Raw genomic sequence first — 27,056 nt, forward strand, 5'->3', positions numbered from 1 at the left:
GAAGATAACACATAAAAGAGAGCTGGAAGAGGAGAGGTAGGAAAATCTTTGCCCTCAAGGAGCATTCTAATGAAGGAAAACACCATTTACACTGGTAAATAATTTCTATAAATACAGAGCAAATATGCTTCATGAGAGTAGAGAAAGGAAAGTCGCCAACTGAGGGCATGATGCTAGTAGATAGTAATCAAGATCGGTACAAATGAAAGCCAATGCTGATGTTGGACCTATTCCCACCTAAACTATTCCATATAAAATAGTTATTCACAGGACATGTGCTCCCTGTTTCATATTGACTTCAGGTTGGGAGAAATGATGGCCACATATTTTAGGCCATATATTTCCCATTGTTTCACTCTTAAGTTGATCTTTTTTCATCAAAGTTTTATATTCAACTGTACCCACATTGATTGTAATATTTCAGTCATACTACTCTTTGGTTGCCCAACCCCCCTACTAACTTCTATACCTAACCCTCAGAATCCATTCCACCAATTTTTGTGGAAATAATTCTATTCAGCTTTGTAACTTCCACAACGGGACTATGCCATCTTGATGGTGACTGAGTGAAAACTTGCATTGTTGTTCGGTCATGTCCAACTCTTCATGATCCCACTCTGGGTTTTCTTGGCAAAAATACTGTAGTAGTTTGCCATTTCCTTCTCTAGGTCACTTTACAAATTAGGAAACTGAAGCAAACAGGGCTAAATGACTTGCCTAGGGTCACGCAAGTATTAACATCTGAGGCCAAATTTTGAACTTGAGGAGATGAATCCTCTTGAGTCTAGGCCAAGCAACCTATCCACTGTGCCACCTAGCTGCCTGAGTGAAAACTTTATGATCACCACTATCACCAATATCACCATACTTTTCACCCCTTGCTCTTAAGTCCCTTCCAATTCAGAGATTCTGTGGTATGTGAACAGTAATAATAATAATACTAATAAACTAGAATTTTATACCCTGTGAAGTAGGGGGCATTATTACCTTCATTTTACATACTGAAGAAATTGAGACAGAATTTAAATGACATGCTTTATGTCAAACATCTAGTAAACGTCTGGGGCTCAATCTGAAGTCATATTTTCCAGATTCTAGGGTCCAGAACTCTATGCATGGTGACATCTAGTTATCTGTCCCCACGGTTAGCATGGTGCCTAGCATATAACAAATTCTTGAACAAATGCATTTTCATTCATCCACCCTTTGAAGCCTCAATCTCCTCATCTCTTAGTTGGAATAATAATTGTTCTACTTCAGAACGCTATCACGAAAAAGATTGTAAAACAAATGCTACAGAAATATTAGTGATTTATATTTTTAAAAATTTTTTTAGTGAATAGGATCCTTCTTCTTAAAAACTAGAATTTTATGACAACTATATAATTCATCTCACTTAGTTTACACATTAAGAACCTGGGACACAGAAAAGTTATATAACTTGCCAGAAGTCACAAGCTAGTTAATGGTAAATCAAGGCTACAACTAGGGTCCATTGATCTTTTTACCATATTGCAATGTCTCATGCATTTCTTCACTTCATTCTGAAATGTAAACATTCTATTTCTATCTCATTCTATTCTATAAACAACTATAAAGTAGTACAGTAGACTAGGTTTAGAGTTAGACTATCTGCATTCAGATCTCATCTTTGTCACTTACTCCATAGGGAACTTCAGGAAGAGCACATAATATGTCAGGGGTCAATTTTCTCATCTGTAAAATGATGGATTGCCCTACATAACTTCTGAGATCTCTTTCAGCTCTTAATCTATCATCCTATAAAATGCATTCACAATATTTGAGCATCTCCTCCCTACAGAAGTCTCTTTTTTATCATCCCTCATTTGAAAATAGAAATACTAAATTGAAATTTTAGAAAATGATTATTAATTTGATGTGTTTCCCAGAAATATCACAAACAGTCACTTGTTTAAATCATCTCTTTCCCATGTCATTTCTTTAAACTCTAAAATACTTATTCACCAGGGGAATGAGTTAACTGGTTACCATACAACCAGATCTGTACTTCATATGATCAACTTTGTATTTCTAATGGACTTTAATAAAAGAACTGCCAACAACTGTAGGAATTTTACAAATGCCAGTTCATTCCACTTTTTCTTATCATAGCTTCACATTTTAATTCTCAGTTTTTTTAAGTGACCGTTATTATCTTGTTCTCTTTTTTTTCTGGGCTTCTGGTTGTATAGAATTATGAGCTGTTTCTTATAAACATAGCTATCCTAGAAAAGACCATTCTGTGGTACTGAGAAATACTTGACTTACTCAATGCATGAGCAAAATCCTGAAAGGGAAAATCAAACCTTCCCTGTAGTAGTCCCAAAGACCTAACCTACAGATAATTTTGTAGAATAAAAAGACATTTTATTTCCAGAAGACTGTCAGGCCTTCACATCTCTGCTGAAATTCCCAATTATATTGTCAATAGGTATGGCTGTAATAAATGTTGACACACCTGGAATTCCTCAAAGCCAGGGAGTGACCACAGCTTTCAGGCTTTCCTGCCCTGGAATGTATTTGAACTTGAGACCTAGAAAGGTGATACATTCTACTAACAAATTATAAGTCATTTCCTAATCACCATCTGTTTTTCATACTCCTCTTATTAATACACATGGAGAAAAATATAATATTGTTTTTCAATTAATCACTTCATTATTATCCTCCAAAAATCATGAAATATTACTCATATCATATCTTTGAAAGAACCTACAACAACTCTTAATAAAGAATTCTACCTTACCTAGGTTTACAAAGCCAATGTCAACATATAGTTTGGCACACAGCGAGCCCAAAAGAAATCCAAATATTGGTCCAATAATTGCAACTGTCTGCACACACCCTAAAAAGTAAATAAAAATTTATCTTTGGTTATACCATTAAAAATACAGAAATTCCTCAACAATACATGTCAGTTCAATTAGTGATTTTTATCAGTAGAGCATATTTCATACTTTAGTTTAGATATAGGTTGAACTAGATGACCTCCTGGGACCTTTCCAACTTATTTGATTTTCCCCTCATTTATTGTGGGAGAAGGTTTTTTTTTTTGGAGGAGGGCAGGTGGAACAACAATATTTTTTTGTAGAGAAAAACATCAATTATGATTATTTGATCAGGGCTAAACATTCTGGACGAAATACTATATTTGGGAAAAAAACATTTTCAAGTCATCAAAGCACCACCGTGAGAGACTTGGATTCAAGTCACATTGGAGACCAATTCAATTAAACAAACCTAATATATGCAAAACATTTCTACTTGGTGATGGCCATTAAAAACAGTGATGAAAGGCAAATTTACCCTGACTTCAAGGAATTTATAATCTTATAAAGGAGTAAGTCCTTTAGCCACACTGTTCTTCATTTACTCATCTGAAAAAGGGAATTGTATTTATATCACCTACTTATATGTGATGCTGTAAGGATCTCATGGAAATATATAAATATAGATACATATGTGCATATATATGTATGTGTGTATATATACACATGTATATGTACATACATATATATCATGTCAAATAAATGGGCATAATTAATTAGGGCTAAATTCAGTAGAGAAAGGGAATAATTTAATCTACCTCATTAGTTTATTAGCTTTGATCAGAAGCAGAGATTTTTTTTTAAGATATTTAAATTACCAAATTTTTTTAAGAGACAATAATTCACCCAGTCTCATAAAGACTCTAAAGATAGAGGAGAATTGCAAAATATAATTTTCTAAAATGCTTTTTTCCATTAAATAGACTAGATATTCCTTTACCCTATGTATTTCAGAGGCCCAGAGAAGTTTTCCTGTCACCCCAAATTAATCCCCTTCCAATTCCCACAACTAATTTTCACTAATACCTGAAATCCCTTTGCCAGCAGATAAAAGTTTCCATTTCACAAAAAAAACATTAAAATGCTATTACTACTGCTATTACTACTACCAATACTGCCTCCACTATGACCACTGCTGCTGCCACCACTACCACCACTCCTCCTCCTACTAAATAGTTATATAGCACTTCAAGGTTTACAAATCACTTAACATACATTACCTCCTTTCATCCTCAAAACAGTTCTGAGAGGTAGGTTCTGTTATTATTCCTGCTTTACAAATGAGGAAGCAGAGGCACAGAAGGTTGTGACTTGCCCAGGGTCACACATCTAATCAATGTTAGGTAGATTCAACTCAGGTCTCTCTGACATCGAATCCACTGAGCACTAGTTACCTAGTGCCTGTCTCCAATTTACACTAAGGTATGCCTGGCATAAATTCTTTTTCTCTATCTAAGCTTTGATAGGGGGAGGGAGAAATTATTAGGAATTTTGAGGAACAAAAGTAGGCCACCAGGAATGAACACTATACTTTATAAAGAACTTTATTTACTTTCAAAATTTGTTGTGTCTAGACTTTCCCTGTAGAGTTCTTTCTCTACAACCCTTTTTACCAAACACGGGGCCTTTTCACACACCTCTTTTGCAATTTTGAAAGCAAATGGCTAATTTGTTCAACCCTCCCTTTGGTAATTTGGGAGGAAAGAGGCAAAAAAAAAGTAAAAAGAAAATCTGGGACTGGAAGCAGCAAAGACTTGAAAATAGTCCATCATTTTCTAGAGTTCTGTCAACAGCTTTGTAAAAATTATATATAATCTACTAAAATTTAGTTATATACCCTTATCCCTTTATGAACTGAGTCCTTTATACCAATTTAAATGACAGAATTGGAACAGCTATCTTGACACTACAATGAAATTGACATTATATTGCTATGAATTATTATTAAAATTAATAATAATTAATAATGCAACAACACTGGGCAAAGGCTGTGACTTACCAATGAGACCACCTGGGATTTATATTTGTTCACAATTTGGAAAGGGAAGAAACAAAGTAGAGATCATTTCTGGTAAGGGGAGGATGTATAGGAGGGTTTTACGACTGCCATAGTTTGGGAGCCTGTCATGTAGACAGAGGACTGTGAAGGGAAGGTAGCAGTCATTCCATGACAATAGTTTAACTGTACCACATTTGGAGTAGCTTTCTTCAGGAAAATGAGAGATGACCTCTATCTAAATGGAAATACTGGAGGGAACATGTAGCTGTGTGTATCTTATCCTGGGTGTTTACCCCAGTGTCTAGGATGCTGAAAGAAACAAAGGTCCCCAACTGGAATGGGCAGGGTCTATTCTGCTTCAGCATTAGTTTTCTTTGTGTTTTTCTTAGATTTATTCTGTTAAAGAATACATTTGCCAGAATTACTATTATTTCTCGTAAATACTTATGGCTGAACCTGTTTTTTGTTTTGTTTTCTTGGGTTTTGTTTGTTTGCTTGTTTGGGGCATAGAAATGCAGCAGGAGCCATATAGGAGAGAGGACCTTTCCGAGCATTTGGTTGAGATTTTAACCCCTAGTCCATTGTGGGTTTGATTCTTTAACTTAAGGCATAAATATGAGTCATTTTATAATTATAATTTTAAATTACGAATATTAGCATGAGTGCCTAGCCTACTTCACAATCTGCCTTGTAGAACCAAGTCAGTGTTATAGTAATGATAATGAAGATAGCAACGATATCAAGGAGAGACGGCAAATGCAGCCTCTGACACAGACTGGCTGTGTGCACCTGGACAAGTCTCTTAACCTCTCAGTGCTCTGGATAACTCTCTAATATTATAGACTGTAGAGAAGAAGCAGACCTATACTCTGTAAGAGGGATTTTTCTTATCCAGAGAGTTCCTTTTAGCAATGAAATCATATTTGTAGCCCCTATACCCTTATACTAAATAATAACTCATATTTATATAACATTTTAGTTATGAATATTTTGCATGTTTTATGAAATTTGATGTTGCCAATAGCTTTATAAACTAATACATGTAAATATTATCGTCCTCTTTTTACAGAAGAGGAAATAAAAACTCGGGGGTAGATAGAATGGACTTGTCCAAGGTATACAGTTAGAAAATGAAGAAGCCTAAAATTGAAAGTAGGTTACTTATCTCTAACTTCAGGGCTCTTTGCCCTATTTCACATAGGAAAAACACTTCATGCCCAAGTACCCAGGTATTTATTTCTGAGACAAAGAAGCAATCATTACCAATATAAAATGCAGCATTGTCCTCGCTGGCATGGTCATCAATGTAGGTAATCCCCAGAGGCTGAATGGGAGTTTCTCCTATTCCACGGAGGAGGTTTCCCAGAAAAACATAAACCCACATGGAAGTTCGAGCTTCTGTTTCACATCCTTAATGAAATTTTAAAGTGGCATAAGATTGTTAAATTTTGACCACTATCCAGCTGCAGAGGGTTTTTTTTGGTACTACCCAAAGAATAATTGAAAAAAATAAAATAAGTAATAAATAGGATGGATTTGGACCAGGTGGAAAATCTAGTCCTTTAGTGATAATTGTACTCCCTTGCTGCCTTTATCCTCAATTATATTGTCTAAGCTACTGACTATATTAATTTAATGATATAAAAAATTAATACCTATCCTGTGGAACTCCCAAAGTTTGTGGTACTATACCTCAGGCATTCTACTATCTTTTGCATCCCCCAGAACAGAGTCGCAGCTCTGAAGGACTTAATCCTTTCCACTTTAGAGCTTCTAGCCTTCCTCCACACTGTCCAGAAGGGTGAGTGTGTCACATGCTCCGTTCTATCTAACTGGCCCCAGACATGCTGTAAATTCAGCCCTGGCTATATTTCATCCATCTGCCCTGCCACTATACATGTACCTCCCCCATCCCTTCCACATCAATCTAATTTCAAGCTCAGGAGTTGTAATAAAATCAGTTAAGCCACTGCTATTGGAAAATGGCTCCACTCACTATTTCTGTAACGTCCCAAATCAACACATACCTTGATGGCCACCACTCCCTCATATTATTTCCCCTTATTAAGGTAAGTTCCATGAGAGAAGGGATGGTTGTGACTTTGTATCTGTATCCCTAGCACTTAGTGCCTGGCATACAATACAGCTTAATAAATGCTTTTTTTTCCTTTCTTTATTCTTTCAAGAAACTCACTTTAAAAATTTTACCAGTCTTTTTTCTCTTAAATTTTAACTTGAATGTATTTTCAGCAAATAATTTAAGAGTATTTTATGAGTATTTTACCTTCAGTCATGAAAATCATGTGATAGTAGTAAGAATGAATATCTCCCAAAATCTAGTATCACATGAGATTTCTAGAGTTTGCCTGAGAGCACTAGCTCTGAAAATTCTCATGACTTTTTCAGGCTAACATACAGTGTTTTGCATAAGCAAACATGAAAACTAAAATTCAGTGTTCCTTATGCATTTTCATAGAATTTGCAAGAACTAGCAATTCACAGCTTTGTATTATATTAAGACATGAAGGCAATGCAAATTTCACCACCAGGGAGTGCTTTTCAACATAAGGACTTCAAACTGGGCCCCATGCTCATCCTGGAGGTTCTGTGCATGCTCTTTTAGGGGAAGGACTTGGCAAGACATCTACTGATCTGAGCAAGTCAGCAACATTCTTTCCCTCAGCTACACCTCTCTTTATGGGAGAATGAGAATTCATTATCTAAAGGTGAGTGAATCATTGTAGTTAAATAAAAATTAGATCTTCAGCCTGTCTTCTCCCCTTTGGCCCACCTCCATGAACTAACAAATATCTACAAACATTGATAAGGAGACTTTAAGGCCAGTAAAAAAGCTATCCTATTTATTTTGCTAACAAAATTTAGCTAGAGAATTTCACAAATCCTAGAGATTCAGAAGGATCTAAATTGGCTGATTTCTCCAAGTTGCATACCTATGCTAGTAATTTAGGAGGAATTTTCATTCTCACAGTCCTGCTGCCTACTGCAAACAAGGTAAAGGGGAAGGATATTGAATTGGGAGATTGGTGCAAATGAGGTATCAAATACCTGATATGTTTTCAGAAATAATATCTTACCTTTATTAACTTTTGATTGAGATTTTTCCATAACTGAAAGTGATAATTTTTTGTTGAGGTTCTGTAGGCATGGAGAGATAGTGATGGTGGAATTGGAAGGAGAAAATTTGTCATACCTGTAACTGAAAAATTAAACACTTTATTTACTCTGAGAATTTTCACACCATATTCAATCACTCAAAAGCAATGTACACTATATTTTCACTGGAAATAGTCTATACATTCTAAGTTTGCAATATTTGTTTATATCATATAACACTGAAATATTCAGATTTTAAAATAAAAAATGTTTTGTTATATATGGACTCCAAAGAATCCCATTTGTTATAGAAGAATAAACCTTGAGAACTATATTTTGGCCAGTCAATGATCTGGATAAGTGAGAAGAAAATTAAATTAAGAATATTTTATAGATTATTTTTTTTCTATTTTTTCCTGAGGAAGGAGCACTAACCTTTGCTTAATTAATTCATAAGGAAGCATTCAGATCCTAGATCTGTCACTGTATGACTTTGGGAAGATCATATAATCTCTTTGGACTTCAATTTTCCCATTTGTAAAATGAGCGAGTTGGACTAAATTATGTCTTAGATACTTTCTAGCTCTAGCTCTATAATCTATGATTATGTCATTGGCAAAAATCTATCTTATAAATTTAACCCAGTGCTATATTAAATTAGCTATGAGGTCAAAATAGGGACAACTATTCCCTTTCATTTAAAAGGCAGAATGGTGATTTAATCACCTATTCTTTCAGTTTTTGTGGTGTGCTCAATGAATTGACTCCATGACTTGGTTGTGAAATAAAGGCTTTTAGAAATCATTTATCTATACTAGATGGGAATTATGTATTTCCAGGTGGAGATATTGGATGCAATGACATAAAGTATTTTGACCTAGTGGTTGAGCTATAAAGTTGAAGTAAAATTGTCTCTAATCATCTATAACCACCATCACTCACAACAATAAAGCTGCTTTAGTGCCCTAAATTCCACTCCATTAGAACCAGCACTGACATAATAATAAGGAACATCCGCATGTATGAGAGGCAGCAAGAGGACAAAGCTCTAATCTTTTAGAATAAATATTATCTACAGTAAAGGCAGATGATATATACTATAGTGGGAAAGAGCTCTGGTCCTAGCTGTGCTGCATATTAGCTATGTGATGCAGGGAAAGTTATTTAAATTCACTGAGCCTTAGTTTTCTAATTAATAAAATGGAATAATAGTAATCCTAGCTCAGTTGGGTTCATACGAGATAATGAATGTAAATGTCCTTTGACATGTGCTACATACATGTAGGCCACTACCATTCATGTTATTATTACCATAGCCAGGGAAATAAAGACAGAAAAAGGAAATACATATTTGTACATTGGTGTAGAACCGAATAGAATGGGCAATTAGCTACACATGCCAGTTGCTAGTGGAAATTTGTTCTTCCTTCTGGAAGAAGACCATGACATCAGGGAGGTGATGTTGTGATGTACAAGTGAAATGGATTTAAGTGAGGGAGAGTTGTGCAAGGTCATCCGCCAAATAGATCAAAATAGTAAAAATTATTATAGGGATCAGATTTCAGGTCTGTCTCAGGCTCAGAGTTTTTATTATCATTTTGTTACTTCCAGCAAAATGAGAATCTTATGAAGTATTGAATCAGAAATATATGACTAAAATATATTATCACAAAATCCTCTGTTGACTTCCTTCCTCAAATATACCATAAGTTTGAGATACCTAGATATACCGTGGGTTATCTATAGATTAATAGTTTATATTTAGCCATAGAGTGCAAAGATCTTGATTTTATTCCACAATAAATTGGATGGCTATTTATTTGGTCAAGAGATTATAGAAGTCTACTTTTGCCCATCATTTTACCCTCATCTTAGCTATTTATGTCTTGTGGATTCTTATTCGAACCTTTCCCAGCTGCATATGTTCTATTCCTATTCAAATTTCTTAGCACATTTTGTGCATTCTTTAATTTATTCTTACCACTTTCTATCTAGTTTTATTTGTATATTCAATTAGAAAATATTTGAAGGCAGAAGCTTTGTCTTGTTCTGGAATTCTGAAGATCAGATCATTGGAAAAAATTTTTAAAGCTTCTCTAGTTTCAACTCTTTCATTTCCTAAGAAGCTAAGACTTGGGAAAATGAAGTGACTTGCATCAACTCCTTTGAGCTAAGAGTTTAACTCTGATCTTCAGGTCTTCAGATTCTATCCCTGGTACTTGAGCGATTTGGGGAAATCATCTATATATCCTCTGTACTAGCACAATTCCTTGCAAATATAGGTGCTCAACAAATACCAAATTGAAAAAATTTAATCCTTCCGTGAATATTTCTCTGGACAGGACATTAAGGACTCTCCTAAGAAATGTAATAGAATGTATTCCTTGAATACTATGTAAATTGTTTTTCATTGTTAGTCAACTTTTTATACGGATGTATCTAATTTCTCCAACTTTTGAATAAGCCTCTTGAAGCCAGAGTCTAAGTACTATATTATATATCACCCAGAGCATTGAAACATAGTGTCTTGTAAATAGTAGACAATAAATAATTAACGATTAACTCATCTTCACAACGATATCCTTAAAACTACCTTGTTTGTTTTTACCAATGTAAAGTTTGCTACAAATAGTACATAGCATTATTATCACTTTAACATACTATGTAATTCCATTAATGTAAATATTTGTTGATTAATGTGAATAAAGTTCTGGCTTCTAGACATATTAGAATAGTTTGCTTTAGACTTACTGTCCCATGAAGAAGTGAGGCATTGCAATAAGCAAAGTTCCAACTCCCATAATTAGGCATCCTGTTCCAATTATCTTCGGCCTATGAAGTTTAGCTCCAAAGTAGCTAACAAAGATTATAACTAAGAGGTTCCCTTTTGGGAAAAATGGAATATTTATAAATTAATTATGTAAAACAAAATTAAAGAATATACATTAATCTCACAACACCAAATGAATAATTTATCTTAAGTTCAGGACAGTTCTAAGTTTAATTCTCTTACTGTATCCCACCTACCTTTCCTTCTTTTGGTCTTTCTTTTCTTCAGCTCTCAGTTGATGAATGTAACTTTCTTGCCCAGTACCTCATACGACATTCCTTTCTTAAACTGTCTCAGTGACTCCATCCGGAAACTTAACTTCTAATGACTTCATTATTTTAGATCTCTCAGGCAATTAGGTGGCTTATTGAGTGGAGCATTGTATCTGGCATCAGGAAGACTTGAGTTCAAATCTGGTCTCAAATACTAGCTGTGTGACACTGGGAAAGTCTCTTAACATGTGCTTGCTTCAGTTATCTCAACTATAAAATGAGGATTATAATAATACCTTCCTTAATGGATTGTTTTGATGATCAAATGAGATAATGTTTGTAAAAGGCTTACCACAGTGCCTGGTACATAGTATATGTTTGTTTCCTTCCTGGCAGCCTGCCTCTATTAGTTACTTTTAGTGTTGGTGCCCTTGATATATTTTTTCTTTCCATCTGTTGAACCTTCATCAATATTAATTTATTTTTCTTTTTATATTTTAACTACTTTGATTAAGACCATGACTTATCATTCAGATAGTATTTAAATTTTTGGTAAAAGATATGTTGGTCTACATTCCCTGACTTTTTACATTTTTACTCTTTTTACTAGAATCGATATTTTTCATAGTAAAATTAAAACAAGTTGATGCATATTGACAAAGAGGCAACAAAATAAAGAATAATGGTTCTTCCCCAAACACTTCCCATTTCCCCAAAAGTTAAGGTAAAATGCTATCAATATGAAAAATTATCAGCATTTAATCCTTTCCCAAAGGAAAGCACCAATTGATGAGTTGGATTAAGGAAACAATATGAGGCAGTGTGATAGAATGGAAAGAATATTAGACTTCCAACTAGAAGACTTGATTACAAGTCCTAAGTTTACCACTTATTAGCTTGACTTTTTAACCCCTCTAAACTTAATTGTTCCACAATTAGAAGGAGGATAATAACACTGGAACTACTTATTCATGGAGTTGTCTTGAAGTAACAGTTGGGAAACCTTAAAATGCCATATAAATATGACTTATTCTTATTATGCTTATCTCCAAAGTTAAGATAATAATATTGGTTCAGGATTGAGTATCTTTATAAATAAAATGACTTTTGAGGATCAAATGAGATAATGTGTATAAAATGCTTTGTAAACTGCTACATAAAAGAAGTTACACAAATGCTGGTGATTATGACAGATGATGCTTACATCAAAAGACTTAGCAATGATCACAATTTTCCAAGAGGATAAATCACCTCTAAAGCAGATATTGTTAAAAGAATCATACCATAATAATAGTAAATTGAAATCATATCATTAATTATATGATAACTGAGATTCATGCTTCACTTTAAAGTTTGCAATAAAAATTCTTATGCATTATTACACTTATAACAACTCCTTGCAACTATAAAACATCACTAGAAAAATATTGTCATTGTATTAGATGGGTCTTTTATCAAAACACATTTTGGGTCATTGAGAGCAATTTATTTTCCCATAGGTTATTCTGAATGATCCCCTGCACCTATTTAATGTGGTACCCAAATAAGTTACCATCTGCAGCAACTGTCCAGAATACATATAGTCTGTTCCAAAAGTTAGTTTAGTGTTAAGTATAAAACAGGGTCAAATAGAAAAGTTCCTAATTGATTACAAAGTTCTTCAAATGCTTCTATTTACAGTGTATATTTTAAGGATTGAACTGCCCTAAGGCTTTTGGGACATCATGTGCATATGTGTGTGTGTGTGTGTGTGTGTGTGTGTGTGTGTGTGTGTGTGTGTGTGTGTGTGTAGAGTGGGCTATTAAACATTGTGGCAGTTGTGTCTGAATCAATACCAGGAAACAAATAGAAACGGCTCACTGAAGATGACATATTGATTTAGAAAATGACAAATTCACATTATCTTAGTATATTTTATTTTTATTTATTTTGTTCAACATTTCCCATTTATATTTTAACTGGTTTTCTCACTTGGAGGGTTATAAGTTTTGCACTTCCATAGGTAATATGTGTTTTCATCTGCTTTCCAGTGTGAATGATTGCTTTGGATTTCATTGAGGAAGTTTTATTATATTCTAGGGTCTGATATAATCTATCAAATAGACCCTTCTGTTTTGAAGGAATGAATTCTTTCTGTCTTCATCTTCAGCATGAGACTTGGTCTATTGCTTCCCTGCCAAACTATCTTTTATTTACCTGTTTTATATATATTTGTGTATATTTGTTTTGTTTATGTTTTAGGTATGTATGTATCTCTCCCGTTAGAATATAAGCTTCTTGTGAGTAAGGCTTGTTTTATTTTTTGCACTTGTAGCCTCAGTGCCTACTATACTGCCTGGCACATGACAAGTGGTAAATACTTGAAAGTTGATTGGTTCTATTTGAATTCTACATAGGGCATGGTCCATGACATTGGCAAACACCTTAAGTAAGTGCCTCCTATGTGTTAGTATTGTTATTTTATGGCCCATATTATAATTTAATAAAATTATCTATACTTCTGCATCTTTCAGATTCTTATATGATTTTAAAAGAGTTATAGAAGAATATACTTGAGAAGACCCTTAAAGAGTGCTTTTTCCTCTACTAAATTGAAAATTTTTTTCAATAATAATTTTTACCATAATACTAACTCACAGTTCCTTAGGGGAAAAAAAACTGCAGGTGACACCAAGATTAGAGAAAACACATGGTAGACATAAGTAGGTTGCAACATATTACCAGATATGACATGGCAAGGACCTAGATGTGTCTTCAAAGAAATCAACCAGGGCAAGAAAAGATAGGACTGCTGACCAATAGTGGAATAGATAATATGATTATTACATGTGTGACCACAAAATATTAATAAAGAAATAGAGGAAGAGGTCCAGTTCATTATGTAGTAAATGTCGGGAAAGACATAGAATGTTCAAATCCTTTGACTCAGTGATATCACTGCTGGATATTTACTCCCCCAAAGGTAAAGTGTAGTCAAAAAAGGTTCCATAAGAACAAAAATATATTAGTAGTAACAAGAACCTAGCAATAAAGTATGTGCCCACTGACTGGAGGAATAATTGAATAAATTGTGATTTTATCACTGTAAGGAATAGCAAAAGTGAAAAACTCAGAGAAACTTGGGGAGATTTGTATGAATTCATATAGAGTGAAGTAAGTAGGACCAAGAGAGGAATACCCAAATCACCATAATAATATAAAGTGTGGGAACACTAACAGACATCAGAGTACTTATCAATATGTTGACCAGTTTGGACTCCAGAGATGTGATAATGAGGCATACATTTCTATCCTTTTCACAGAAAAGTGAAAGACTACATTTGAGAAATATGGTACATGTTGTCAGATGTGGTCAGTGAATTTTGTTGTTTTCTATCTGTGTGATGTGGTGGGGGGTACTGGAAAATAACAGCAAAGTTTTATTTTTAAAGCATCAAGCATTAAAAATAAAGAAACACATGGAGAAGAATCACATAATATGAAAAAAACATGGTTAAAGTCCCATCCTCACTAATGAAAGGAATATTTATCTGTCAACACCATCATGAATCTAGTGAAATACCTATCAGTTTTTTACAACGTGGTATGAATGTTACATTGTGATGTACTCTCAACTTATCAGGTACTAAATACGTTGTACTAGAAATAAAGCCATTATTCTGAATGATTTCCTGCACCTATTTAACGTGGTACCCAAATAAGTTTCCACCTGCAGCAACTGTCCAGAATACATACAGTCTGTTCCAAAAGTTAGTATAGTTTTAAGCGTTTGGCTTAGTTTCCATAATACCTACCAATTTCAAAGCTGCCATCAATAACTCCAACCAGAGAACTAGGAATTTCAAATCGTCTTTCGATCTGAGTGATTGTACTCTTCAGATAGCCTTCTGCCAAGGCTTTGGCGAAATAAACAAAAGACAATGCACAGAGAAAGAGCTGGAAAAGGACAGAGATAAAAATAGTCTAGTTTTATGAATGACACAAATGTGAAGACTTCAAAGAATGAAAACTACGTTACATCTATGCTTAATTAAATACGTGAAAAAGGTATCTTTGCAAAAGGCAATCATCTGTAGGCTGTGGATCAGTTTTTGTTTATCCTCTCAATGGAATGATTTCATATTGTCAAGGCTTTTTTTTTAATATGGGGAGTCATAGAGCCACACAAGGACTTTCTCAAAAGCTGAAGGTGAAACGTTTACTTTTGCTCCCCTCTGGATCTATCCATTCTCTAACTATTTTGACTAGAACAGATTGGATCTTTTGATTCACCAAAAAGATGCATACAACCCCTTCACACACACACACGCAATTCTTTAGCCTAACTACTTGCCAGTCTGTGGCATATTCATGAGCTCATATTACGAATTTGTCATAGCAACACTGCATGTGAGAACTTGGCATTCTGAAGAAGTATTGCATGATTGATGTGGCTTCTCTTGTTCTTGCTAAATCTTTATCAGTTATAACCAATTTTCTTTTATATTTTTCTTAGTTCCCTTTGATGGTGGAATATTTTTATGTTTCTCATGTAAAAATGATGGGCTTTTCAGCCCACAAATCTAAAAATATCCAATATTGGGTCAGATTATATAAGTAAGCTAAGATATAAACAAAGTGCAATATCGTAGAGATGGAGAAAGAATGTTAAAAGTAGAGGTATTTTAATATTAACTTCCTAGAAATGCTAAAAATATTTAATATTAAAATATTATATTTCTCTTGGCCTTTATACATTTATTTTGTGAGAATCCAAATTGAACATATTGAGATAAGTCAAAAGGCATTTATTAAGTTCCTACTACGTGGTGGGCACTCTGCTAAGTATCGTTACATTAGAAGGCCCAAAACCTCCAGGGAAAATGACTACAAACATATGAGAACAATTTTCAAACATTTTCTAGGGCACAAAAATATATTGTCTCAACTCTGATAATCAATTCTGAGTCAAGTACGTAAGGGACAGTGAGAGATAAAAAAAGGGTGCATTGATAAATATTAAAACTATGCTAACAAGGTATGAAATTTAATAAATTACTGTCATGCACTGTTACCTGAATATTTCAAATGCCTGTCATGTTCACACTGGACATAACCCTGCTTTGAGGGGTGAGGTTTTAATATATTGTCAGTCAGTCAGCCACTAATTGTAAAGCATTCATTATGTACCAGGCACTATGCTAAGTGTGGGATATAAAGAAAGGCAAATAAAAGTCCCTATTCTCATGGAACACACATTCTAATGGACGACAGAATATGTAAATAACTAGGTATGTACAGTTTGTATATAAAGTATATAGAAGGTAATCTGAGAGAAAGTACTAAGAGATGGGGGTGGCAAGAAAAGGGACTGGGAAAGATCTTGTGCAGAAGATGGAACTTGAGGAAGTCAGGGAAATCAAAAGGGAGAAAAGAAAGTCTCCAAAAAGTGTCATCAGGGACAGACAGTGCAAAGGAACAGAGATGAAAACTAGAAGGTTTCATTTAAAGAATTGCAAATGCAAAAAAAAAAATGAATTACTAATGCATCGGTGTATCTGGATATTACAATTAAAGACAAACATTCTTCTCCAGTTACAATTAAAGAAACATGAACAAGGAACAAAGATCATCTTTTCCATCTAATTTTTTTGTACCACCCTACCTTTAATTCTCCACAACAAGGTTGTTTTCTTTCTGAAATAGATGATTCTGGTTTAAAAGGAGTCCTGTCCATGGGTCTTCCAGATTTTGAGAAGAATAGTTGGGTGTTTTCTTTGGGTGAATTTTCCATTACAAAAATGATCCTTCACTGTGATTCTGTTGGAGTTGAATTTTTAATAGAATTTAAATCTTCTATGAAATTCATTGACTTTTATCATATAAAAGAAATATGACCATCTGTATTACATGATCAGGAAAGAGCAATCAAATAAACACTAATTTTACAGCAGAGCACAAGGTTTCTTTAAAAATACTTTATTTTAAAAGTAATTTTATATTCATTATTATATCACCTATATTTCCCAATGTGTACCTCCTACCTCACCCTCCATGAGAGCTATCTCTAGCCACAGAGGATAAAAAAGATGAGGGACCACAATTTGGCATCCAAAAAGTCTAACATATATAGTGCAAAAGATGCAATTATGTTGTATGAATTAGTAAACTCAACCAGTTTAAGAAAAGAAAGGGTGTAAGAGAAATGCCACTAGATTATGATTTGGAAAACATAAGGTCTAGCAACTCACTCTAGAACTGCAGGCATTTTATCCCTTCCCTTTGATCTTTAGTAAAATCGGGGGATTGCACAAAGTATTCTGCAGCTTTCTTGTTCAGTTTGAATATTTTATGAGTCTGTTTGCATACTATTAACTATGTATGAATTGGGAAACTTTCTAATTAAACTTTTCCATTGTTTTGTTGAGTAATGTCACCATTGAGACTATTCAGTCGATATTCATAATTACTTCCTCTCTGTTCCATTTTGTCATAACAAAAGACAAATGAAAAGGTTGCTGTTGTAATGTTTGATGAAACAGGATTTTGTTAAATTGGAGGACTTACCAGTCTAAGCAAGAAGAAAAACAAGAAAGAAGATGAATTCCCATGTAAATTAACTCCTGGAATACAGTTGCTGCATTCCAATTAAGTCTCTAAATCTAAATTCTTAAGCAGAATGTGCTTAGACAAACATTGGGATAAGAATTTTGAGAATTAGAGTAAATTTAGGAAAATGGCTCATCATTTTCAGACAAGTCAAAAATAAACATCTTAGAAGTATGGTTAAAAAAAGGACTGATTGATGAATAATGATGATGACTTGAAAAGAGATGTTAGCCATGAAAAATTAACCTCCTTTTTTTGAGAGGATTACTAATGGGATGCCATAGACATGCATATGCATAACTCTATTTGTGACCTAGAAATTGAGCCCTGGAAACCTGTCCTTTTAATGGTATAAATGAACTTAATATTCCTGCTCTTAACATAGCCATTCCACTTCCCAGTGATCTCCATAACATGCTACTTACCTCTCCCTTTCCACTTCCCCAGCCCCACTTACTAACTCTGCCTTTGGAACAGTAATCAAATCAGTGCTATAATTCCTAGGAAGGACACATCATATAGAGTACCAATCATTATTCCCTGATTTCTCTGTCTAAAAAACTTTTTTCTGGTCACCCCTCTCATATACTATCTTACTCGCTTTTATTTGCATCCCCAATGCTTAAAACAGTGTCTTGCACATAGTGTTTAACAACTGCTTTTCATTCATTCATTCATTAATTCATTCATTTACTTGCATAATTCCCAACTGTTTTCAGAATGGTGAGACCAATTCATGGCTTGATATGAGCTTGATTCATGAATATTTCAGCTGACCTGTCCTCTCATTAACATTGACTATTGATGAATTTTATTATCTTTGTTAATTGTTATGGCTGTGCCATAATTTGGAATATTTTATTCACATCTGTAATAGTTTGATTTCTTCTTTCAAAAACTTTTCATATCATTTTATCAGTTTCTTTGAGGGTGTGAGTGGTCCTTGGTGTTATATATTTATGTCAATTCTTCATTTGATTTTAATCAAATATTTGGTACAATTTTTTTTTCAGATGACATTCTCTTTGGAGTCTAGCTATGTTGATTTTGTTAATTAACAGATTTTTAATTTTATGTAATGAAAGTTGTCTGTTTTCTCTTTTGTGATTACTTTTATCAAGAATTCTCTCTTTAATCAAGAATTTGAAAGTTGTATCCATCCCTTTATTTTTCTCTTTAGCAAATGATATGTGTGTATATGTGTATGTGTGTATATACTCACGTATACTGCATATATGTACATATATACAGTAATTTAGCTTATAGTATATTTTAAGGAAAGAAAAGTTTCTGTGAGTACATAAAGGTGGAATAAATATGAATTGAAGGATAGAGTCTAATGCAAAGGGAACTAATTTAACAATAACATATGAGATTGAAGTGAATAATGGAAAGGAAGGACAGAGGAAGGAGAGGTTGGGCTGAAGATAGCTTAGGCAATGTTGACTTTCTCTTCTACTTATATGGTTGAGATTCTCATTCTGTGTCTTAGTGGCAAGAGAGCTCGTACCTGCTATTTCAATGGTCTAGAGAGGTCTGAGATATTGCAGATTTTCCCCAGTTTCCAAGTAATTAATGACAGCTCTTTCTCAGACACTACTTTGGTGATAATTAGGTTCAGTGTTGCATCTGTCTTTTTCTTTTTTACTTATTTCTCAGTTTGAGGTTATAGTCCTGGATTGGGTCCAGATGATCCCTTAACTTGATGTGGAAAGTTGAGATGCTGCTGATTTTCTCACTGAGTTAAAATTTTTGTACTTTTACTTTTTCTTTCTTTAAAAATATTAGCTAATGGTGTATCAATTTTATAAATTTATAAATTTTATAAATTCATAAATTTTTTAACTACTCATTACTTTTGTCATCTTTATTGTATTTGTTTGGAACCTCATAATTCCAATTATTTTCAAGTGCTTTTTAATTGTATGATCAGTTCCTTAATATTTTATTTTTTTAATATCTATTTTCATAAACATATATTCCTTGGCAGAACTGCTAGAGTTGTATTTTCCAAATGTTGATATGTTGTATCACTGCTATAATTCCTTTCCTCTTTTCTTTTATAACTTTTCTTGGTAACATTATCAGCTCTCATGGGTTCAATTACTCTATACAAATAAGTCTTAGCTCTCTGTGTCCAGCTCCTGTCTCTCTTGGACTCCATTCTTGTCAGTATATACTGGTTACTGTTTCAACTTGAATAAACTCCATGTGTCTGTAATGGAATTCATTTTTACCCCTCAAACCTCCCATTTTTAAAGCTTTCTTATTTTTAGCCTGAAAATCCTCCCAGTCACCCAGGCTTGAAACTTCCATGTCATCTTTGATTCTTCACTCTCCTTGACCCCATAGATTCAATCAATTGCAAAATCTTGTCATTTCTAATTCCACAACATCTTTATATATGTTTCTTCTTCTCTAATCAACATAGTCCTTCCCAAGAAAGAAATGATAAATTGAAATATGTATAGAATTATCTATCTATATGTCTGTCTGTCTATCTTCTGCCTATTTATCTAACTATCTATATTTATCTCTCTCTCTAAATATATGCACACACACATACACACACACACACATACACACACACACACACACACACACATACACACACACACATATATATATATATATATACTCACACTCACATATTTGTATCTAATGTTAGCTATCTCTACAGCAGGGGAGAGAGAAGAAAATAATAAATGTACATGATAATTTTGTTTCATATTTAAAAGGAATAGCAAATTATAGATGATAAATTTGCAGTTTAATGCACAATCATCCTTTTTAAAAATATACTATGTCATAGAAATGCTTTTTTATTCCAGAAATTATAAATAAAATGTTTTTAAAAAAATCAAACCAGACACATTGTATTCAGACCCAACATCTTTCACCTAATAATTGCAATAGCCTCCCCATTGGACTCCCTACCTCAAGACTCCATACAGCCATTAAGTTGCTTAAAGCTCAGTTTTGATCATCACATTATACCTCTGTTCAGTAGTTTCAAGTTTATCCCTATTTCTCTTATGATAAAATATAAATTCATATTTTAGACATTTAAATCTTTAAAAACCTGATCTTCACTAACATTTCTGTTCTTATATGGTATTCTTCTCCTGAAACAGGATTGAACTATTCCCTGTTCTTTACACAATATATGCCACCTTTCAACTTAATGTCTAGAATTTATTTCTTTCTCAGTCTGCCTCTTAGAATCCCTGATTTCCTTCAAGATTCAGTTCAAGTACCATCTTCTATTCAGCTTTCCATAATCCATACTGTAACTCCCAAACTGCTACAAAATTATTTTGTATGTATCTTCCACAAATTTTTATATGTGCATGTGTTAAAAAAAATAGAATGTTATACAATTGCCAAATATAATGTAAGCTTTTTTGAGGGAGAATGGAGGTGAGGTGGATTTCTTTCCTGTAGAAACTCCATGGCTCACTTCTGAAGTAGAGCCAAGATGGCAGAGTAGAGGATAGTGCTATAGCAGAGTTCTCCCAAAACCCCTTCAAACAACCTTAGAATGATGCATCAAATCAAGTTCTGGAGCAGATGAGCCAATAAAAAAAAAAAGGAAGAAAGAAAAGAAAAGAAAAAAATGAAGAAATAAAAGAAAGGAAAAGAAAAAAGGTGGTCAGGGTAAAACAGTCTTTTAGCCCAAGACAACTTAGGAGTGCAGAATGAGCAATCTGTGAGATGAGGGTGGCAGCTGAGCAAAAGCCTAGGAAGGTTCAATGCCTGTGGTAGACTTAGCAGTGTCAACAGCAGCAAGAGATAGCAAATGAATACAGCAACTAGCCAGAGAGTACAGGAGCTCCCTATGCTAGTACTGAGAGTAGAACTAGATGCTGTTTAACAACAGTATTGTCTCCATTGTCACTTCCAGGTGACAGCTCATATTTAGGGTCTAGGGATCAGGGACCTTGAGGAGTACTATCACTTCCAAACCCAAGGAAAGAGGGTTCCTGAGGAACAGTATTAACTGCAAGGCCAAAGTATGAGGAGCCCTTTCTGTGTAAGGACCAGAACACAGACGAGAAGAGTAGTGACCACACCTCTTCTTGGATCACACTACTTTGGAAGTACCAAAATATTCCAAAGCCCCCAGAATTAACTTTGAAAAAAACTCTGAAGCTCTGGATAGTGCCATTCTCTGCCTCCATGTATAAACCCAGAATGGAAACAAATGTTTACTTAAAGTCCAAAATAAAGAAAGAGGCTGGGAAAATGAGGTAACAATAACAACAACAAAAGAAGCTGACCATAAAAATCTTCTATGGTAACATGAAAGATTAAGAAACAAACTCAGAAGAAGTCAATTTCTGGTCTCACTGTCAGCTACAGAAAAGTTTCAAAGAAAAATAAAGAATTGGATACAAGCCCAACAAAGGTCCTGTTAGTGCTAAAATATTTTAAAAATCAAATAACAGTGGTCAAGGAAATGTTGATTAAGGAAATGAAAGCAAGGAAAGAAAGTTATGAAAAGGTAATAACATCTTGGTAAAAGAGGCACACAAAGTACTGAAGCAAGTAAGATCTAAAAAAAACAGAATTGGCCAAATGGAAAAAGAGGTACAAAATTTCACTGATGAAAATAAATCTTAAAAAAGAAATTGATCAAAGAGGAAAAGAGATACAAAATCTTATTGAAGAAAATAATTCCTTAAATATTAGAATTGGACAAGTGGAAGCTAATGACTCTATGAGACATCAAGAACTGATAAAATGAAATCAAAAAAATGAAAATAGAAGAAAATGTGAAATAACAGAGGGGAAAAACAATTGATCTGGAAAATAGATGAAAACATCAGAGATGAAAAGAATATTTGACTTTCACATATGACTTAAGAGAAGCATAAAAAGGTAAGCATAAAAGAGAAATCATAAAGGATTCAGTGTTTAAATTCTTTGCAATCTTAAATGGAAAGATTATATACTTAAGTCTTAAGAACTTTAATATTATTAAGACAATTAGAAGGAGTCTACATAGATAAAAGATGTGAGAGTGACTTAATTGTGTTGGGATTACCTAAAAAAATGGATGAATAAAAGGGAGGAATGTGGTAGGAGAAGGGGGAAAAGGAGGGGAGAAATAGGGAAAATTATCTTACATAAAAGAGGCACATAAGGAAAAGCTTTTACAGTGAGGGGAAAATCGTGGGGGGAAGGGAACAGACAATGCTTGAACATCACTCTTATCTAAATTGGTTCAAAGAGGGAATATGTTATTACGGGGGGGGGGGGGGGAGAGAGAGAGAGAGAGAGAGAGAGAGAGAGAGAGAGAGAGAGAGAGAGAGAGAGAGAGAGAGAGAAAGAGAGAGAGAGCACGGAGAGAGAGAAACACCCTCAACTGGGTATAAAAACCTATCTTACTCAACAGGAAAGTAGAAGTGGAAGAGTGTAAGAGAAAGGGAAGATGATAAAAGGTAGGATGGATAAAGGAAAGAAGTGGGCAGAAGCAGGACAGATTTCAGAAAAAGGACATGATAAAACGAGAAAGTGAGAGGAGGAAAAAAAACAAAAGAAAAAGATACAGGAAATGCACAGGTAATAATCTTAACTGTGAATATGAATGAGATGAATTCACTCATAAAACAGAAGGAAGTAGCAGAATGGATTAGAAACCAGAATCCAACAAGATGTTATTTAGAAGAAATACACTTAAACTAGAGATACACAGAGTTACAGTAATAGGCAGGAGCACAATTTATTATTCAGTTGGAGTTTTTTAAAAAAAAGTCAGAGGTAACAATCCAAAGAATAAAGCAAAAATAAAAACAATTTAAAAGATCAGCATGAAAACAATATCTTGCTAAAAGGTATCATAGACAATGAAGTAATATTGATACTAAACATGCATGTGCCAAACAGCATAGCATCCAAATTCCTAAAGGGAACATGAAATGAAGCACATAAGGAAAAATATAGAAAAATTGTTCTAGTGGGGAACTCTACTTTCCCTTCTCAGAGTTAGGTAAATATAACCATAAAATAAATAAGAAAGAATTTGATAAGATCAATAGAATATAAGCAAGCTAAATTTGATGGATTTCTGGAGAAAATTAAATGGGAATAGAAAGTATCATAGCTTTTTCTAACATATATATATATAGATATATATGTATCTATATATATATATGACACTTCACAAAAACTCACCATGTATTAGGGAATAAAAGCTTCACAACCAAATGCAGAAAAGCAGGAAAATTAAATTCATCATTTTAAAAACCAAAATGGAACTTCTGGGAGCCAAGATGGTAGAATAAACAGTAAACTGTTCTCACTCTCCCTCACTGACCTTGAGAAAACCAGAAAATACTGCCCCAAGAAAAATTTTGGAAAAGTGGAGCCAAAAGAAGGAGAGGGCATAGCAGTTTTTTTGCTCTGGAGGCTAGGGGCATTATTGGGAAAGGTCCCTCTTTCTGTGGCTGAAGGGGACCAGTACAGGATGGGAGGCATCCCAGGAAGACAGTGACAATTCCCACCTCAGCAAATCAGTGGGAGATCCTGAGCCCCAGGGTGGTGCAGCAGGGAAGTGCCAAAACTAGTACCCCCATGACCTTTGGCACAGCAAAGGGAACTGGCAGACAACAACATGAAAAACTACCACTTGTGCAATGGTCAGGCATCCAGCAGTGGCTGAGCCTACCCATGATCTGGCACAGCCCTTGGGAAGGAAGAGACCTTCAGTAGTGAGATCACACCTCCACACCTCAAACAGAGATCTTCGGTGTAACCCCAAAGAAACTTAGTCAAACCCAAGCTTGCATTGGAACATACCAGCTACCACCATCAACTCCAGCCAGCACCAGGTAAGCTACAGCTTCCATAACCTTCAGCTGCCAGAACCTGAAGTCCCAGCATGGAAAGCAAGTAACCAGAACCCTAACCCTAGGATAAGAACTAGGGGACAGTGTCTCCTGCCCAGAAGAAGAGATCAACTTTATAATCCAAGTAAAAGGCAAACACCATGAACAAGAAATATCACAGAAAATCAAAGAGCATAGATTCTTATTACAGGGACAGGGAGATCAAAAGAGAATTTTGGTAGAGGACAGCATTGTCACTATACCCACATCTAAAACCTCAAAGGGGAATATGAACTGGACTGAAGCCCAAAAAGCCTTTTGGAAGAGCTCAAGAAGGATTTTAAAAATTAAATTGGAGAGATAGGAAAAAATGAACAATTCCCTTTAAAATACAGTTGAAAAAACGGTGAAAAAAGTACACTGAAGAAAACAATTCCTTAAAAAGTAGAATTGACCAAATGGAAAAGGAGGTACAAAAGTGAACTGAGGAAACCAATGTGTTAAAAATTAGAATTGGGCAAATGGATGCTAATGACTCCATGAGACATCAAGAATCAGTCAAAGAAAATCAAAAGAAGGAAAAGAAATAGAAGAAAATGTAAAATACCTCAGTGGAAAAACAACTCACCCAGAAAATAGATCCAGATGAAATAATTTAAGTATTATTCATCTATCTGAAAGTCATGTTGAAAAAAAGACCCTGAATAATATCTTCTAAGAAATCATAAAGGAAAACTGCCATGAGGTCCTAGAATCAGAGAGTAGTCATTTCAAGAACCCACCAATCACCAATCAAAGAGATACCAAATTGAAAATGTCAAGGAATATTGTATCCAAATTCCAGAATTATCAGGTCAAGGAGAGAACATTGCAAGCAAACAGAAACAAACAATTCAAATATCATGGAAAAACAGTCAGGATCATGCAAGACCTTACAGCTTCTTCATTAACATATATGAGGATGTGGAATATGATATTTCGTAAGGCAAAGGAGTTTGGATTACAATCAAGGATTAAATATGAAGCAAAATTGTTCATAATCTTTCAGGCAAGGAGATGGACAGTCAGTGAAATAGGGGACTTCCATACCTTCCTGATGAAAAGACCAAAGCTCACCATAAAATTTGATCTTCAAATACAAGACTCAAGAGAGGTAAACAAGAAAGAAAAAACAAATGTTCTTCAATGAGGACAAACTGTTCCTATATGGAAAGATGATAGTTGTAAACTTTGAGAATTTTATCTTTATTATGACTTTTAGAAGAGATATACATAGACTAAGGGTGTGAGTATAAATTACCTGACATGATGATTAAAAAAAAACTTAATTAAGGGGTACAAAAGGATTTTAATGGGAGAAGAGAAAAGGAGGAGGCAGAAAAGGGTAAATTACATCATATGAGGAGGGACAAAACATATTATAGTAGAGGGAAAGAAAGGAGATGAGCATTTTTTGAACTTAACTCTCATCAGATTTGACTCAAGGAGGGAATAACATACTGAGGTATAGAAATCTTATTTGCCCAACAGGCAGTAATATGGGAAAGAGGAAAGAAAAAGGAGGGGTGATTAGAAGGGAGGGTGGAAGTGGTAAGTGAAAAGGGAAAGAAAAGTGAAAGGGCTGATAGAAGGGAGGGAAGATTGAGGGAGCTGGTGGTCAAAAGCAAAATTATTTTGAGGAGGAAAAAGGAGAAAGGAGAAATAAAAGAGAAAAAATGGCAAAGGGGAATAGGATGCAGAGAAAGACTCAAATTGTAATCATAACTGTGAATGTTAATAGAATGAACTCTCTCATAAAACAGAAGTAGACAGAAGAATGGATTATTCCCACAGTATGATGTTTACAAGAAACATTTGAAACAGGGGGATACACAGAGAGTAAAAGTAAAAGGCTGGAGCAGAGTATATTATGCTTCAACTGAAGTAAAAAAAACAGAGGTAGCAATCCTAATTTCAGAAAAAGAAAAAGCAAAAATAGATCTAATTAAAAAACATAAGGAAGGAAACTATATCCTGCTAAAAGGCACCATAGACAATGAAATAATATCATTACTAAACATATATTCACCAAGTGGTATTGCATCCAAATTCTGGGAGAAATTAAGGGAGTTACAGGAAGAAGTAGCAGTAAAACTATACTAGTGGGGGACCTCAACCTCCCCCTCTTAGAACTAGATAAATCTCCCCCCCCAAAAAAAAGCAAGAAAAAAATCAAGGATTGAGGAAGTGAGTAGAATTTTTAAAAAGTTAGGTGTGGTAAATATGGTTAGATATGGTAGACCTCTGGAGAAAATTGAATGGGAATCGAATAGAAAGGAATATGCCTTTTCTCAGTGGTACATGACATCTACACAAAAATCGGCCATACACTAGGCCATAAAAATCTCCCAATGCACAAAGGCAGAAATATTAAATGAATCCTTTTCAGATCATGATTCAATGAAAATTATGTATAATAAAGGGCCATGGAAAGATACACTAAAAATTAATTGGAAACTGAATAATCTAATCCTAAAGAATGAGTGGGTTGAACAAGATCATATAGAAACAATCAATAACTTCATCCAAGAGAATGAAAATAATAAGACAATATGCCAAAACTTCTGGGATGCAGCAAAAACAGTTTGTAGGGGA

The 27,056-nt window shown here is 34.3% G+C and overlaps 1 protein-coding gene across 6 annotated transcripts in view; it reads right to left on the reverse strand.

Annotated features, from left to right (window-relative positions):
- SLCO1C1 (solute carrier organic anion transporter family member 1C1) overlaps positions 1 to 27,056 on the reverse strand; it is a 111,342-nt gene that overhangs the window by 69,218 nt on the left and 15,068 nt on the right. For all 6 annotated transcript variants that reach the window (XM_072653568.1, XM_072653566.1, XM_072653565.1 and 3 more), the window contains 6 exons: positions 16,649 to 16,803; positions 14,799 to 14,940; positions 10,714 to 10,846; positions 7,944 to 8,065; positions 6,112 to 6,258; positions 2,768 to 2,866 (listed from right to left, as the gene is read on the reverse strand). In XM_072653568.1, coding sequence (XP_072509669.1) covers positions 2,768 to 2,866; positions 6,112 to 6,258; positions 7,944 to 8,065; positions 10,714 to 10,846; positions 14,799 to 14,940; positions 16,649 to 16,777 — 772 coding nt within the window. In that variant the 5' untranslated portion in view covers positions 16,778 to 16,803. The remainder of the gene's footprint in view (positions 1 to 2,767; positions 2,867 to 6,111; positions 6,259 to 7,943; positions 8,066 to 10,713; positions 10,847 to 14,798; positions 14,941 to 16,648; positions 16,804 to 27,056) is intronic.

The sequence above is a fragment of the Notamacropus eugenii genome, chromosome 3, assembly GCF_028372415.1.
Source record: "Notamacropus eugenii isolate mMacEug1 chromosome 3, mMacEug1.pri_v2, whole genome shotgun sequence".
NCBI classification, from domain to species: domain Eukaryota; kingdom Metazoa; phylum Chordata; class Mammalia; order Diprotodontia; family Macropodidae; genus Notamacropus; species Notamacropus eugenii.